At 35.4% G+C, this 13053-nt stretch overlaps 2 protein-coding genes across 2 annotated transcripts; one reads left to right on the top strand and one right to left on the bottom strand.

Moving 5' to 3' along the window:
- Nucleotides 1-373: 373 nt before the first annotated feature.
- LOC145627408 (indole-3-acetate O-methyltransferase 1-like) lies at nt 374-3994 on the top strand. The gene is made up of 4 exons (XM_081679802.1): nt 374-678; nt 1336-1764; nt 2413-2688; nt 3459-3994. Exons 1-4 carry the CDS (start codon nt 568-570, stop codon nt 3846-3848), a joined length of 1206 nt encoding a protein of 401 aa, XP_081535928.1. The 5' UTR covers nt 374-567; the 3' UTR covers nt 3849-3994.
- A 1364-nt stretch (nt 3995-5358) lies between these two features.
- Nucleotides 5359-12867, bottom strand: LOC145627407 (protein HOMOLOG OF MAMMALIAN LYST-INTERACTING PROTEIN 5-like). Its single transcript, XM_081679801.1, has 6 exons — nt 12683-12867; nt 12446-12546; nt 11420-11529; nt 7458-7533; nt 7220-7360; nt 5359-6324 (listed from the first exon to the last, which is right to left on the bottom strand). The coding sequence occupies exons 1-6, from the start codon at nt 12774-12776 to the stop codon at nt 5521-5523; spliced, it is 1326 nt and encodes a 441-aa protein (XP_081535927.1). The 5' UTR covers nt 12777-12867; the 3' UTR covers nt 5359-5520.
- Between the last annotated feature and the right edge of the window lie 186 nt (nt 12868-13053).

The raw sequence follows: 13053 nt of genomic DNA, 5'->3' as shown, positions 1-13053 counted from the left end.
GGCATGTAAATGTCAACTTGTTTTAATGATTATATTGTTGAGGATAATACACATAACCTAATCAAATTCATACAGGTTTATCCGTATGCATGTACCATGTGACTCTCTTTACACCAAATAAATAAGTTAGTGCGAGACAGTTTCACCAGCATCAGACGATAATTGCTCAACAAACAAACTACAAACCCCCATACTATTCTAATATGCACACACATTAGTACCCCATGCGCAACATAAATACTCTAAAAGTAGTAACCCAAATGGCAAGCTTATCTTTAACTTTTAATTTTTCTCCCACGTATCAACTTTTTGACTCCTATAAATAGGCCCAAACTACAGCACAAGTTCTCATTCTTACCTTCTATCATTCCCACACTTCTATTCCACCTTGTTTGGTTATTCATATATGCTATTTCTAGCCTTATTCTAACCACACTTCACATTTTATAGCTCAACAAAAAAACAACAACAATATATTTTACCTTCTTTCATTCATTGATCTTCAATTGTATACTTTTGAGAAATTTAACATTATATTTGGTTGTAAACTTGATCGATCGATTAGCTATGTCTCATAAAGGAGAGAATGTCATGGTTTCTAACATGAAGCTTGAGAAGATGTTGTGCATGAAAGGTGGCAAGGATCAAACTAGCTATGCCAATAATTCTCAAGCCCAGGTTTTATATCTTTTCATTTTTCATATAATTAATTAAATCACACATATTTAAGTAAATACATAACGTTTGTTATTGATTGCTATATCATTAGTCTTAGTAGATTAAGCATGATTATTAGATCATTTAGATATCAATTCATATTTCTAATTATAATGATGCTTATTCTGTTTAATTATCAGTAATTTTTGAGTTATTTGAAAAATTTTAAAAGAAAAAAATATTATAACGTTATTTGTACGTTGTATTCTTAGATTTTGTTATACCATAACTGATTCATTCATGTTCTCCTAAAATACATCCAATAGTAACGAAATTGATATTCTTTTATATATAGTTAGAGAGATTTAAGGAGTATTCCTTTGTCCCTCTTTACCTTTTCAAGTTTTGAACTTGCCGTATATTCACCAATTCACGTATCAAATATTTCTTTTATACGTTACATTATATCTGTTGTACTTAAATTTGCGCTTCTTTAAATAATTTGCAATAAAAGCATCCATATTACCTTCATTCCTTATCATTTGCATTAAAAAGATGTGAGACATAAAAAAATCTATTTGCTGTAAGTAATAAAAACAACGGAGATAAAATTTAATTTTACTCATCTAGATAAATAAGTCACAAACATTATGCTAACACATGATTTTATTTTTTTAGGCACAACATGCAAAATCAATGTTACACCTCCTAAGAGAGGCCCTAGACAGGGTGGAACTAGGACCACCAAGCACGCCCTTTGTGGTGGTTGACCTAGGATGTTCATGTGGTTCCAACACCATCTACATCGTCGATGTGATGGTTAACCACATGGCAAAGCGATACGAGGCCTCGGGTTACGAGCCACCCGAGTTCTCGGCCTTCTTTTCTGACCTTCCATCCAATGACTTTAACACCCTCTTTCAACTACTTCCTAACTACTACCCCTATGATGGGGAGGGAGGTGGTAGCATGGAGGAGTGCTTGGCTGCTGATAAGCATCGATCCTACTTCGCTGCCGGGGTTCCCGGTAGCTTCTACCGTCGCCTTTTCCCGGCGAGGTCTATTGATGTTTTTCACTCAGCATTTTCCTTGCACTGGCTATCTCAGGTATATAACTTACACAAGTTTCCTAGAGAAAGTTTCATGTTATTTTTAATTTTATTGTGTTCTTATAATGTTTGTGTTATTTTAACGGTGATTGTCTCACAAAAAAAGTCAAAGTAGAATAACATCTGCAGGCGTAGGGAGTAGGTAATACACGAAGGGTTTAAGTTATAAGTGTGAAATGAATTTGATCATAAAGATTAATTATGTGCTTAGTTTAATCTATAGAAGAGGGGAAAATGAGATAGATGCCACCAGAAATAATTACTTTATGTTAATGTAACTGTAGCTTATACACTAAGCTAAAGTGAGCCATAACTTTGGTATAAGATAATGACAATCTTACAAATCTAGTTAAGATACTGTAATACAGTAATTAGCATAGTTGAAATCAACAGTAAAATAAAAGGGAGACTTTAACCATTTATCAATTTAGGTTAAAAAAAGGTAATAATAACTTTTTTTTGTTTTAATCCAATCATCATTAGAAACAAGAGATTAGTCAAAATTACATTTGCTATTGTAAAAGTACATTATTGTTTCAGTGTGAATTTAAAATTTAATATACATGTCTGTTCGGATTTAATTGTCACGTTATTAGTGTTTCATTATACCGGAGTTACTAATTAGTTTTTGCATGAAATATTGCAGATTCCAGAGAGTATATTAGACAAGAGGTCAAAGGGATACAACAAAGGAAGAATATTTATTCATGGATCAAATGAGATAATATCAAATGCTTATAAAAAGCAATTCCAAACAGATTTGGCTGGATTCTTAAGAGCAAGAGCAGTTGAAATGAAGAGAGGTGGGTCCATGTTCCTTGTTTGCTTAGGAAGGACCTCAATGGACCCCACTGACCAAGGTGGGGCTGGCCTTCTTTTTGGGACCCACTTTCAAGATGCATGGAATGAACTTGTCCAAGAGGTAAATTACAAAGTTTTAACTAAACTAGTTACTAGATTTTCATAACCAATATTTGCATGCTATACAAAAAATCATGATTATTATATGCATTTATTTTTCCTTATTATTATCAAAGAACCATGCATATTATCTCTTTTTCTTTGGAATCATGCCTACCCTAACATCCCTTAAAAGTACTATTTGATCAAAATGGCAAATTTCTAGCTTTTGTTTGGGAAATTGAAAGGTTCATTGTATGTTGGATAAGAATGATAACTAAGGTTGTTAGAAGCATCAAGCATTTGACAATCATGAATATGTTCTATTTTAACGCATCAACAGCTGTTAAATGTTCTCAGATAACTTTATTGTGCTTTTACCTAATATAAGCTTTAATTCATCCGTTAGTTTATCTTTTAATCATATTGTCGAATGTTAATTGTTACCCATGATTACATGATGGCATTGTTTTGTACAAACTTTTTGGCAACTCGATCGAAGATTTGTTACTCAATTTATGTGATAACAATTCAACTAAAAATATGTACAGATTAGATATTTTAAACTTCAAACATACAATCTTTGTATAATTGTATTATTGTCATATATACTACAAGGATGCACATACTTTCAAGTGCACTAAAAAATTTGTTTTAAAAATAAGCATAGTGAAATTAGTTAATCTATGTGCAATAGTTCTCAAATATTTTAAGGAAGAGAGAATAATTTACAATCTTCACATATATAATTTGTATTTTAATTTCCTTAACACATTTCTTTTAATTTTACAGGGTCTCATAACAAGTGAAAAACGTGACAGCTTCAATATTCCAGTCTATGCACCAAGCTTACAAGACTTCAGGGAAGTAGTAGAAGCCAATGGCTCATTTGCCATAAACAAGCTAGAAGTGTTTAGGGGTGGAAGCCCCTTGGTGGTGAGCCACCCCGATGACCCGACCGAGGTAGGTCAAGCCTTTGCCAATAGCTGCCGGAGTGTTTGTGGGGTCCTTGTCGACGCTCACATAGGGGACAAGCTAGGCGATGAGCTCTTTCTAAGGGTGGAAAACCGAGCTACAAACCATGCAAATGAGCTGCTAGAACAACTTCAGTTTTTCCACATTGTTGCCTCCCTTTCTTTATGCTCAAACCAAACATCAATGACTACTTTGAAGAATATCTAATTAGTTCAAAAAAGGCAGTAGAAAAGTGAGGTTTTAGGTGGGTCTTTGCTGACTGATGATCCAAGTCAAAAACTGTAGGTTTTAGTTGAGTTGATCTAATCTTGTGTATTCTTTGTTTGTTTACTTTTTCATTTCTTTTGCCTTTTATTTTTAGCCTTTTCAATCTACGTAGAGTATTTTAAGATTATTAACCAAGTAAGAAAAAAAAAAAAATTACATATGTTCATGTTAACTTTTTTTTTGGAAACCATGTTCATGTTAACTTTATGTGCAAAATCTACTTCGTATTATGCATTTCAGTGCACTTACAAGATTGTTATCCTAGTCATTTGGAGCTAATTTAATCTCATATGAGCAGCAAAAGTACCTTAGTCTAAACTTTATGGTATGTTTAGAACGAAAAGGGTTTGGCTAACGTCACGAAAATTATATTGTTTCAAGCAATCAGATTTAACATAATTGTGTCGACTGAGCTGAATTTGGCAGGCGGGTTTAACTTCAGTTGGGGCAATGCAACCAATCACCACAACAATTGAGCTGAATTTGCAAAACAATTCCAGCCCGGTTGGCAGGTGGGTCTAAGCGCGGTTGGGTCACTGTAACCAATCACCACAACTGTCTGTGTAGTACCTAGTACCTACTCTCCTCTATACTCCTTCAATTGATTAATTTGGCCTTCATCCATAAAAAAATAAATAAATAAATAAAAAGGAAAGGAAAAAAAGGACCAAGATGTCCATAATTTCTGGTACTTGCTCAAAGTGGGTTTTTCACACAGCAAGAAACAACTAAATTCCAAAGTATCAGGAACAGAATAGGGTTTGGGAAAAAAAAAATTTATCGTAAGCAATGCATTTTAGCATTAATAATGTTTCTGCATCATAATATAAAATCTCTGAAAATGAGGTTTTCAGCATCATTCAGTTTAGGTAAAGACGATATTATCCTTCTACACATAGCAATGAATTACTTTATCTGGCGAATGAAACAGAACAAGGTTTCCATTTCTAGGGTGAAATCACTACTATGTATCATGTTTATACAAATTATTCTGAAATACAAAAGGGCGCAGCATAAGTGCTTGTGTTTGTGAATAAAACTAGGGCTAAATAAATGGGTTTCCTGAAGCAAAAAGGTTGTGCAAGTGCTGGAAAGTTGTGTCATGCATGGATAAAACAAAATGGTAAATCATTGAAGGAAATAAAGTGAACAGTATTATAAAAATGCATGCAATCATGTAATATTTAAAATTGGACTGTCCCTTCTAATGTACTTTTGGCAAATAATTAGCACACTGTCTGATTCGACATTCAGAAATGGCTTTAAAGGGTAAAGAAGCAGCAGCAAGGACACAATTTGATTATGTGTGTCTCTGTCTTATTAGACAGGAGACAGATCAGAAAATCATGCAAGTATGCAACCCAATAAGTAGAGCATTTTCAGATTTCATGATTGTACCCCTGCAATCTCAACCCAGCCATTAAATTTTAAGACAAGAGTACACACTTCGAAAGCAAACATGATTTTCATTCACATCATGTATCTGGGGTAAAGGCAATTGCTCATTCACATATCCAGTAACATTTACAACTCAATCCATTAGGGAAAAAACAAGGATGCAACAAGAAACATCATCACAGCCAAATCATCTTGGTAGTGTCAAACGGCAAACCTACTGACCTGCAGAAGGATTTGTTAGATACTCGAGTGCTTTTCTGAGATGTTCAACTGCAACAGGCACCTCATCAAATGCCAATGCCCCTACAGCAAATCTTGCTGCTTTATGTGCTTCAGCAATTTTGTCAGCTGAGGGCTGGTAGTTACTATCATAATGGTATGTCTGAGCACTGGTTGGAGTCTGAGCACTGGTTGGGACATCTTGTACAACTCCATTTCTTCCGCTTGAACTGTACTGAGGAGCTGATGCATAGTTCGTCACTGATGGGCTAGACTGATGTGAATATGAAGCATCAGAACCTTGATAAAAAGATGGCTGATGTGATGGGGCAGCTGGGAGAGTGCTTTCTGAAAAACTTGGGTATGACTGAAAGTTAGGATAGTTTAAGGGTGCTGGAACGTCCTGAGTATGATAATTTTGTGGAACCTGTGGTAGATGTGGAGGTTCTTGCGGATAAGATTGACTCTGATATGGCTGAGGGTAAGTGGGGTTCTCTGGCCTTCCAAAACCAGGACCAGATTGGTAATCATGAGAAGGATAATCAGCTGTATGGGAAGGATAATCAGCACTGTGGGAAGTAGGGTTCTCTGGCCTTCCAAAACCAGGACCAGATTGGAAATCATGAGAAGGATAATCAGCTCTTTGGGAAGGATAATCACCACTCGGAAAAGATGGAGGTGATGGCAAGCCATCAGTGGAAGGCTGCCTCCTCATACCATCTGGAAAATGAGCAGAGGGCATTCGGTCCAGTTCTGGACCCGGACTGATATCATGTCCAGTTTGCCTTGGGTCAACATCCTGTGAAAGACAAATTACAAGTTTATAACCTCAGAATCTAAGTACAAATAATATCAATAGAAATTCTTTGTCACTTAATACATAAATTTGATGCCTCCCTAGATGTATCCCTAGTATATTAAAACAGCAAAAATCATGTTTGATGAATGCTTAACTTTTTATCAAAAAGCATCAGATATAATATTCTTCATTGAGCACTGATATGCTCCATACATTATAAAGCATATTTGCCACACAAAATGTCCACTTTACAGATTACCGAACTACAATTCAGCTATCAACAAGCAATAATTCCCATCAGAAATTGGTCCAACAAAAGTTGAGTGTTATTGGTTTGGGTTAAACCTCCAATAAGGTTTGTAAATCTATTAATATTCCAAGGAAAAGACAAAATCAACAATACTTTTATCCCAAGACAAGGAAAGCAAAAAAACCTTATTTCACCATAATACTTGACTTCTCGCCATATTGGGTGCGTTCTATTCATCCGATTTTCTTTTCACTTGTCTGAACTTAATTGAACAAATTTAATACTCATTGTAGTTGTAAATTGAACTTGGATAACCCTTATTAACTATATAAGCTTATTTTTCCTATAACTATCTTATTAGAGATTATTAACCCTTCGGGCATGCTTGGATTAAGATAATATATTATTACAGTAATAAAAGTAAAACTAAAGAAAAGGAAAGTGAACATTAGTTGTATGGAAGGATGACCTTCATGACAATACTCGGCTTATCACCATACACTACATCAGCAAGGACTCAAATGCTTTAAATAAAACATGTTTTAACAACACAACTTGCTGTCAAGAACCTTACTAAGAATACATATCTAACCAAAAAAACGCGGGTGGACTGAAATAACAATGTGTGACAAGTTGGGATCTTACAAATTCACCGCTTGAAGCACTAGATGGAGCAGATAAATCCTGTTCACCGCCAGGAGGACCTGGAACAGGCTTTCTTCCTTCTTTTAGTGCCTTCCTTATATCAGCGGCTTTCCACACTGCATACTTCTGCTTTTGCTCAAGCTGTTTAGCATGAAAGGAAATTTAAATTAAATATTAAAATAAAAGAAAGGATTATTAAAATGAAGGAACAGAAGTTGCCACAAAGTAAGAAACTTACATCAGGTTGAATTGTGCCAAACTGATTCAAAATCTCAAAGAAGATGCTCGCAGCATAAAAAGTTTTTGCAGTATTTCTGCGTCAGATTCAGTATATTAGCATTTGACATACTTTCCAACAAGACCTTTATCAATGATTTGTTAAGACATATTTTCCAGTTCTAATTGAACGGGAAGAGTATTGTTATTGGATAAGTCATACATTTAAACATTGAACTAATTTGACTACAATCTTGACCACAACAGTTTTACTTAGCTTCAACGACTCTATAACTTCCTTTGATGTAGTCATTTTACCGTTTTAAACACCAAAATTATTTAAGAATTCAGATTAGGATTTGAGAAATTCCCAACTAAAAGCAGACATTCCAGGGCAAGCTCAGTAAAGTGAACAAGGATTCCATAGTTAACTAGACTTTCCCACACAGTTTGAATAGGTATCCGGTTACTGAAGATTCTATCATTCTTCACCAATCATATATCCATAAGATAGCCAGAAAACAGACCATCACAAGATTGTCCACCCTTTACTTTCTGAAATTCAGATAAGAAACATGCAAGTGCTTTTAGACAACAGCAGGACGACCCCCACATTTCCCAAGTAATTGTACAGGTCAGCTGCAATAAGAAGATAGCATGCTTGGAGTGTGAAAACAAACGGCTTAATGTCTCATTGCAAGCAGGATGCATGTTGCATACGTGAAAAAGCAGTACATTATTGGTTCTAGAAACCTGCATCTTAAAAATGCTATATTGCTATTGACTGTCTACAAGGAAACAGAGCAAAGAATAGGTCTCAATCACTTTGGGACCTTAGACAATCAAATGAATTTGACACCACAGACAAGCAAATAAGAAAGGCAAACAATGGCTTTAGTTAGTTCTCGTAGAAGAAATAAAGCAGAAAAGGAAATATGTCACATCTCTATGAAGATTTATAAGAAGTAAACTCAAGAATAGACAAGAAAGACTAGAAAGCTCAACCAGTTCTTTATCATAAGCGTTTCTCCAGAATGAAAAATCTAAATACTGCTACAACTTTTCCACCATATATGTAGAAGTGCATGAAGAAACAAGAAAATTCTTAAAAAGAAGAAAGAAAAATAAAGGGAAAGACATGTGTACATGTATAAGGAATTGCTACTACCAACACAAGATTATTCCAAAAAGCCAAATTTATCTTCCCTCTTCTTTGGGCCTCATGGGATTTCGAGACAAGGTCCAAGTCCACTAGGTAAGCTCTTTTCTCCTTACACTCCAAACATAATGAAACCTTCGCAATTCTTCATGCCTCTCAACCACAACCGACAGAAGCTCAAGACTTCAAAAATCCATGAAATGATCTCCCAACAAAAACTGAGCCCTGTTCTTTAGATTACTTTATTCCCCAAAGAAATCCATCCTTAATTTATCTCCCAAAGACATTCATTTAAACCACATCTAGGTCCCAAAACAAATCCAAGAAAGTTAAGCGCTCATCAAATTTTCCAAAACATAATTGATATAGAATAGTATCATCCATGAAACCAAAGTGCCACATCAATTAATTCTCTTCCCACCCAAAAACCACTAGCAATACCAGTCTTTTCTCCTTCTGAAATCATCCAATTCATTTAATCTACAGTTGGATTTAAATTATACTCTCTTGTTCATCATATGGCATCTGCAATTAACATTCCTTTCTATAATAGTGTGTTTTCTTCCTTGTTTTACAACTTAAAAGGGGTCTTGAACTTATTTATTCATCATGGGGCTAGTCATTAGTAAAATCAGTCAGTTTGTCACTTCTAAAAAACAATCAAAACAGATGCCCTGAGAGGTTTCCCATGCCACAAAATTCTAACCAAAAGCACCATAATGAAATTATACTCCTCAAATCTCATGCCACCACCAAAGATGGCAGTTCACCAGCACCAAAAGCAAAAAGTAGGATGTCAACAAAAATTTACCTCCCCTATATCCCCTATTAAAACAAAAAACCCCATCCACTTCATGGATGGGGATGATCCTGATGATGGCCAACAGGTCAAGATGGAACACAAGAAACCTTGGGAGTTACTTGAAGCTAGACAAATTCTTTATGATTTTATTTTACAGGTTTTCACCAGCCTTCAGACTTGGTATTTTAGTTATGACTTAGGCCTCTGATTTGGGTTGAATGTAAACTACAATTTTGAAAGCTCATCATCAACATTTTACATCACGTCTCAAGAAAGTGTCCCAGGATGAATTCAAGCCTTCACGAGGAGACAGTAAATGCACAGGTGTAGGGATCAAGCCATGCATCCTGAGGACCTGATGCAACTTAAAAGACCAGTAACAAACATCCACAGCACAAAGTCAAAAGACAATCTGAACCTTGTAATGCATTAACCCAAGCAGCCATGGATCTTCTATACATATGTTAGGCATGCAGATAACGGCAAAAATGCAAAACCTCCTTGAAGATCTCTGAGTTCTGTTAAGCCTCCTAGTTATAAGCTGAGTGTGGAATGTGCGGAAGACAGTAAAAGGAGATTTTAGAGGCAAAGGTTGCAGATCGAAGGGGCATGAATCGACGTACAACCATCAACAAAAATGCCTTTGCAAACTAAGAGCCTTGTATTCTAAATACAACACATCGTCTTGTAGTCTGTACATGTCTTTCGAGCCAAGCACTAACAGACCATAAACAGTGCTCCAACTCTTTTAAGTCCACAATAACAAATATCCATTCCCTTTCGTATAACGGATCTGCTCTAGAAGCCTCTTGAGCTCTAAACAGTGCACCATACTCAATTTAATTTCTTTAACGAAACTCTGAAGGGTCCTCCTTTTCACATTCATACTTAGAGAACTACTATGATTTCTACCCCTATCCCTATCTAGCCCAAATCGATTTCAAAATTCGGCTATGCTCTTCTTTCCTAAGGATCGATTCCTCCAATTTCACTCTAAACAAGCTGTCCCATGGTACTCTACTTTGTCAACCAGCCATAACGTTATGCCTTGTGTTTTCCAAAGAGATCAGTCTTCTTATTCTAACACCGCCTAAATCATCCATGTTCCACACTTCCAACTTTTCTATTACAAATTAGCGTCTTTCATTCTTCCAAGCTACTCAAAATAGATGAAGTCTTCTTCAGTATTGATGCGCTCTCCTCTGCTCTCTTTTCCAAAAGTTTTAAAATGAATAGTCATGACTCATAAGCTATCATGTATAGCTCATGCTTTTGAATCTAAACTGATATGCAATATCTTGGCAATACAAATTATTTTTCAACTAACTGACTAATATAGCCCAAGAAACAAAACATCAGCAGATGCAGATGCAGATGCAGATGCAGCTTACACAGAACCAATATGGCTGACACATACAGGTTGATAAACAACCAATCAACTAGCATGAAAGCTATGCTATGTCAACCACAAACCCTTTAAATGACACTGCATAAAAGTATATTTCCATGATCTATGACCATTACTGCATTATTGGGGTCATGATCGTAACCAAGATTTAAAACCCTAAATTCAATTGATGCAACATGAGCATCTTTGAACATATTACAAGGCAGCAACTGGCATCATAAACTGTCTCATATTTCAATAGATTAAATGTTTATAATACCAATAAGCACACATAAATATTGCTCAGTTAGACCAAACTGTAAGCATGCATCATAAATCGATATTACTTGCACTATAATTTAAGTGTAAGTAGATTAGATTATAGTTTAATAGTTTTAAAAGTTGGGATAAGCCTAATTTGACACTAAGTTATAGAATAACGAAAATGCACAAGAATACAGAAACCACAACAGCAAGGACCTAAAGCATAGGAGCAGATTAGACTTCCCAGGGTGAAACCTCAAGCTCGTGAATATAAATAAATAATTATAAAAAAATGAAAACAAACTCTTTAAATGGTTAACAAGAAGACATCACAAAACCATCAAATTAAAATTATAATACATATAATCATACATGTCAGCTCGCCCAGCTCTATCTTGCTTGTCAGCCTTCGAGAATACGTTTAGAGCAAAACCTTCTAAGTGCAAGTGGTCATCAGGTGCCAACTTCAGCGACTTTTTATCCTGAAAAATATGCAATTATCATGCATAGCAGCACAAGCCAGCACCAAACTGAGTAATGGTAAGATGAGATTCTTGCACAAAAAAAAAAAAAGAAAAAAAAAACAATCAATGACTGTGGAAACATTTTTTCTTTCCTAATCAAACATCTAAGCTTATTTGTAATTTAATTTAGTTATATTTTGATTTTTGAAAAAAAAAATCAAAATGATTAAAGAACGCATTTAGGCATATTTTGACTTATATTAAAGTGAAGTTTATTCTTTAATGCAACTATATATTGACAAATCTAGGCATGTTTTAGAGGTTGTGGGCACACCACTAACATGATACAACTATAAAGCAACCCAAACCGAGCAGCAAGAAACCACAGAAACTCCCTGAACATGAGCTTTCTCCACTTCCAAAACCCATAATTGTTTCTAAAACCACATGCTAACGAAGCCGGAAATAGATAAGCCTAAAGATTGCCCATTTCTGAAACCCAAGCCAGTTCCTTGCTACATAGCTGAACAGTATTATTGTAAGGGTCTCGTGCTATTGCTTATGATCTATAATCACATCCAAATTCACAATCATACAATATACTGTCAAACAACACTGCTAATTAAATGCCTCAATTTAAGCTCTCGCTTGCAGCAAAGCCCCAAAATTTCAAATAAGCCGTCTCATATCTCTCAACTATACTTTCAACTTGGTAAAAGGCCAACAAGGCAACAATCCAGCCATAAATATTACAAAATAAGTGAAAATCATCTAACAGAAATATATTTATCCCCCTAGAATTCTTACATTCATAACCTAGTTCTCATCAATTCCAGCAACATGATCAACAATAATTACTCAACACTAACACTCAAAAATCGCAAAATTGATCAAAAAGATGAACAAAAACATCAAGATCGAGAAAATTCGGCACCTTTTCAAGCTGTTTCATGAGAGAAATAAGGAGGGAACTAGTAGTCTTAGTACGCTCGCTTTGAGGAATCTTCAACCCTCGTTCCATCGCATACAATCGACCTATCAATCAAATTCCCCAAAATCAACACCAAAAATGATGAAATTTCATACAATTTAGCGAAAAAATTAGGGTTTTCAAGTAACAATGAAATTAATTAAAGTGATTAAAAAGGAAAGAAAGGAAATTGAAAATTACAGTAATAAGCGACGAGAGGTTCGTGCTTTTGGAGTTCATCAGCGCGTTGAAGATAGGGTAGTAGCAGCTTCGCGGGTTCATTGTCGTTCGCCATTGCTGAGCTTGATTAGTTTCAGGGAAGAAGACGAAAGGAGAGAGAATAAATTTGTAAATTTGAAAACGTCGAGCTTTTTTTTATATTTCCTACTAGGAAGTTTCCTCTTGGCAAAGGAGAACCAATTTTGGAATTGTTAGTTGTAACTTGTAAGTTGTAACGACTGTGATAGCATATAGAAGGGGTCACCGGGGCCGTTAGCCCGTTAAAGGCTGGGATCAGAGAATATTGACACGAGATTGGCTCGATTAGCTTACGGGTTGGCTAGGGCTATGGG

This window comes from Chenopodium album, chromosome 4 (assembly GCF_948465745.1).
Source record: "Chenopodium album chromosome 4, dcCheAlbu1.1, whole genome shotgun sequence".
Lineage (NCBI taxonomy): Eukaryota > Viridiplantae > Streptophyta > Magnoliopsida > Caryophyllales > Amaranthaceae > Chenopodium > Chenopodium album.
Note: the sequence above shows the minus strand (reverse complement) of the source record. Positions and strands in the feature narration are given on the sequence as shown.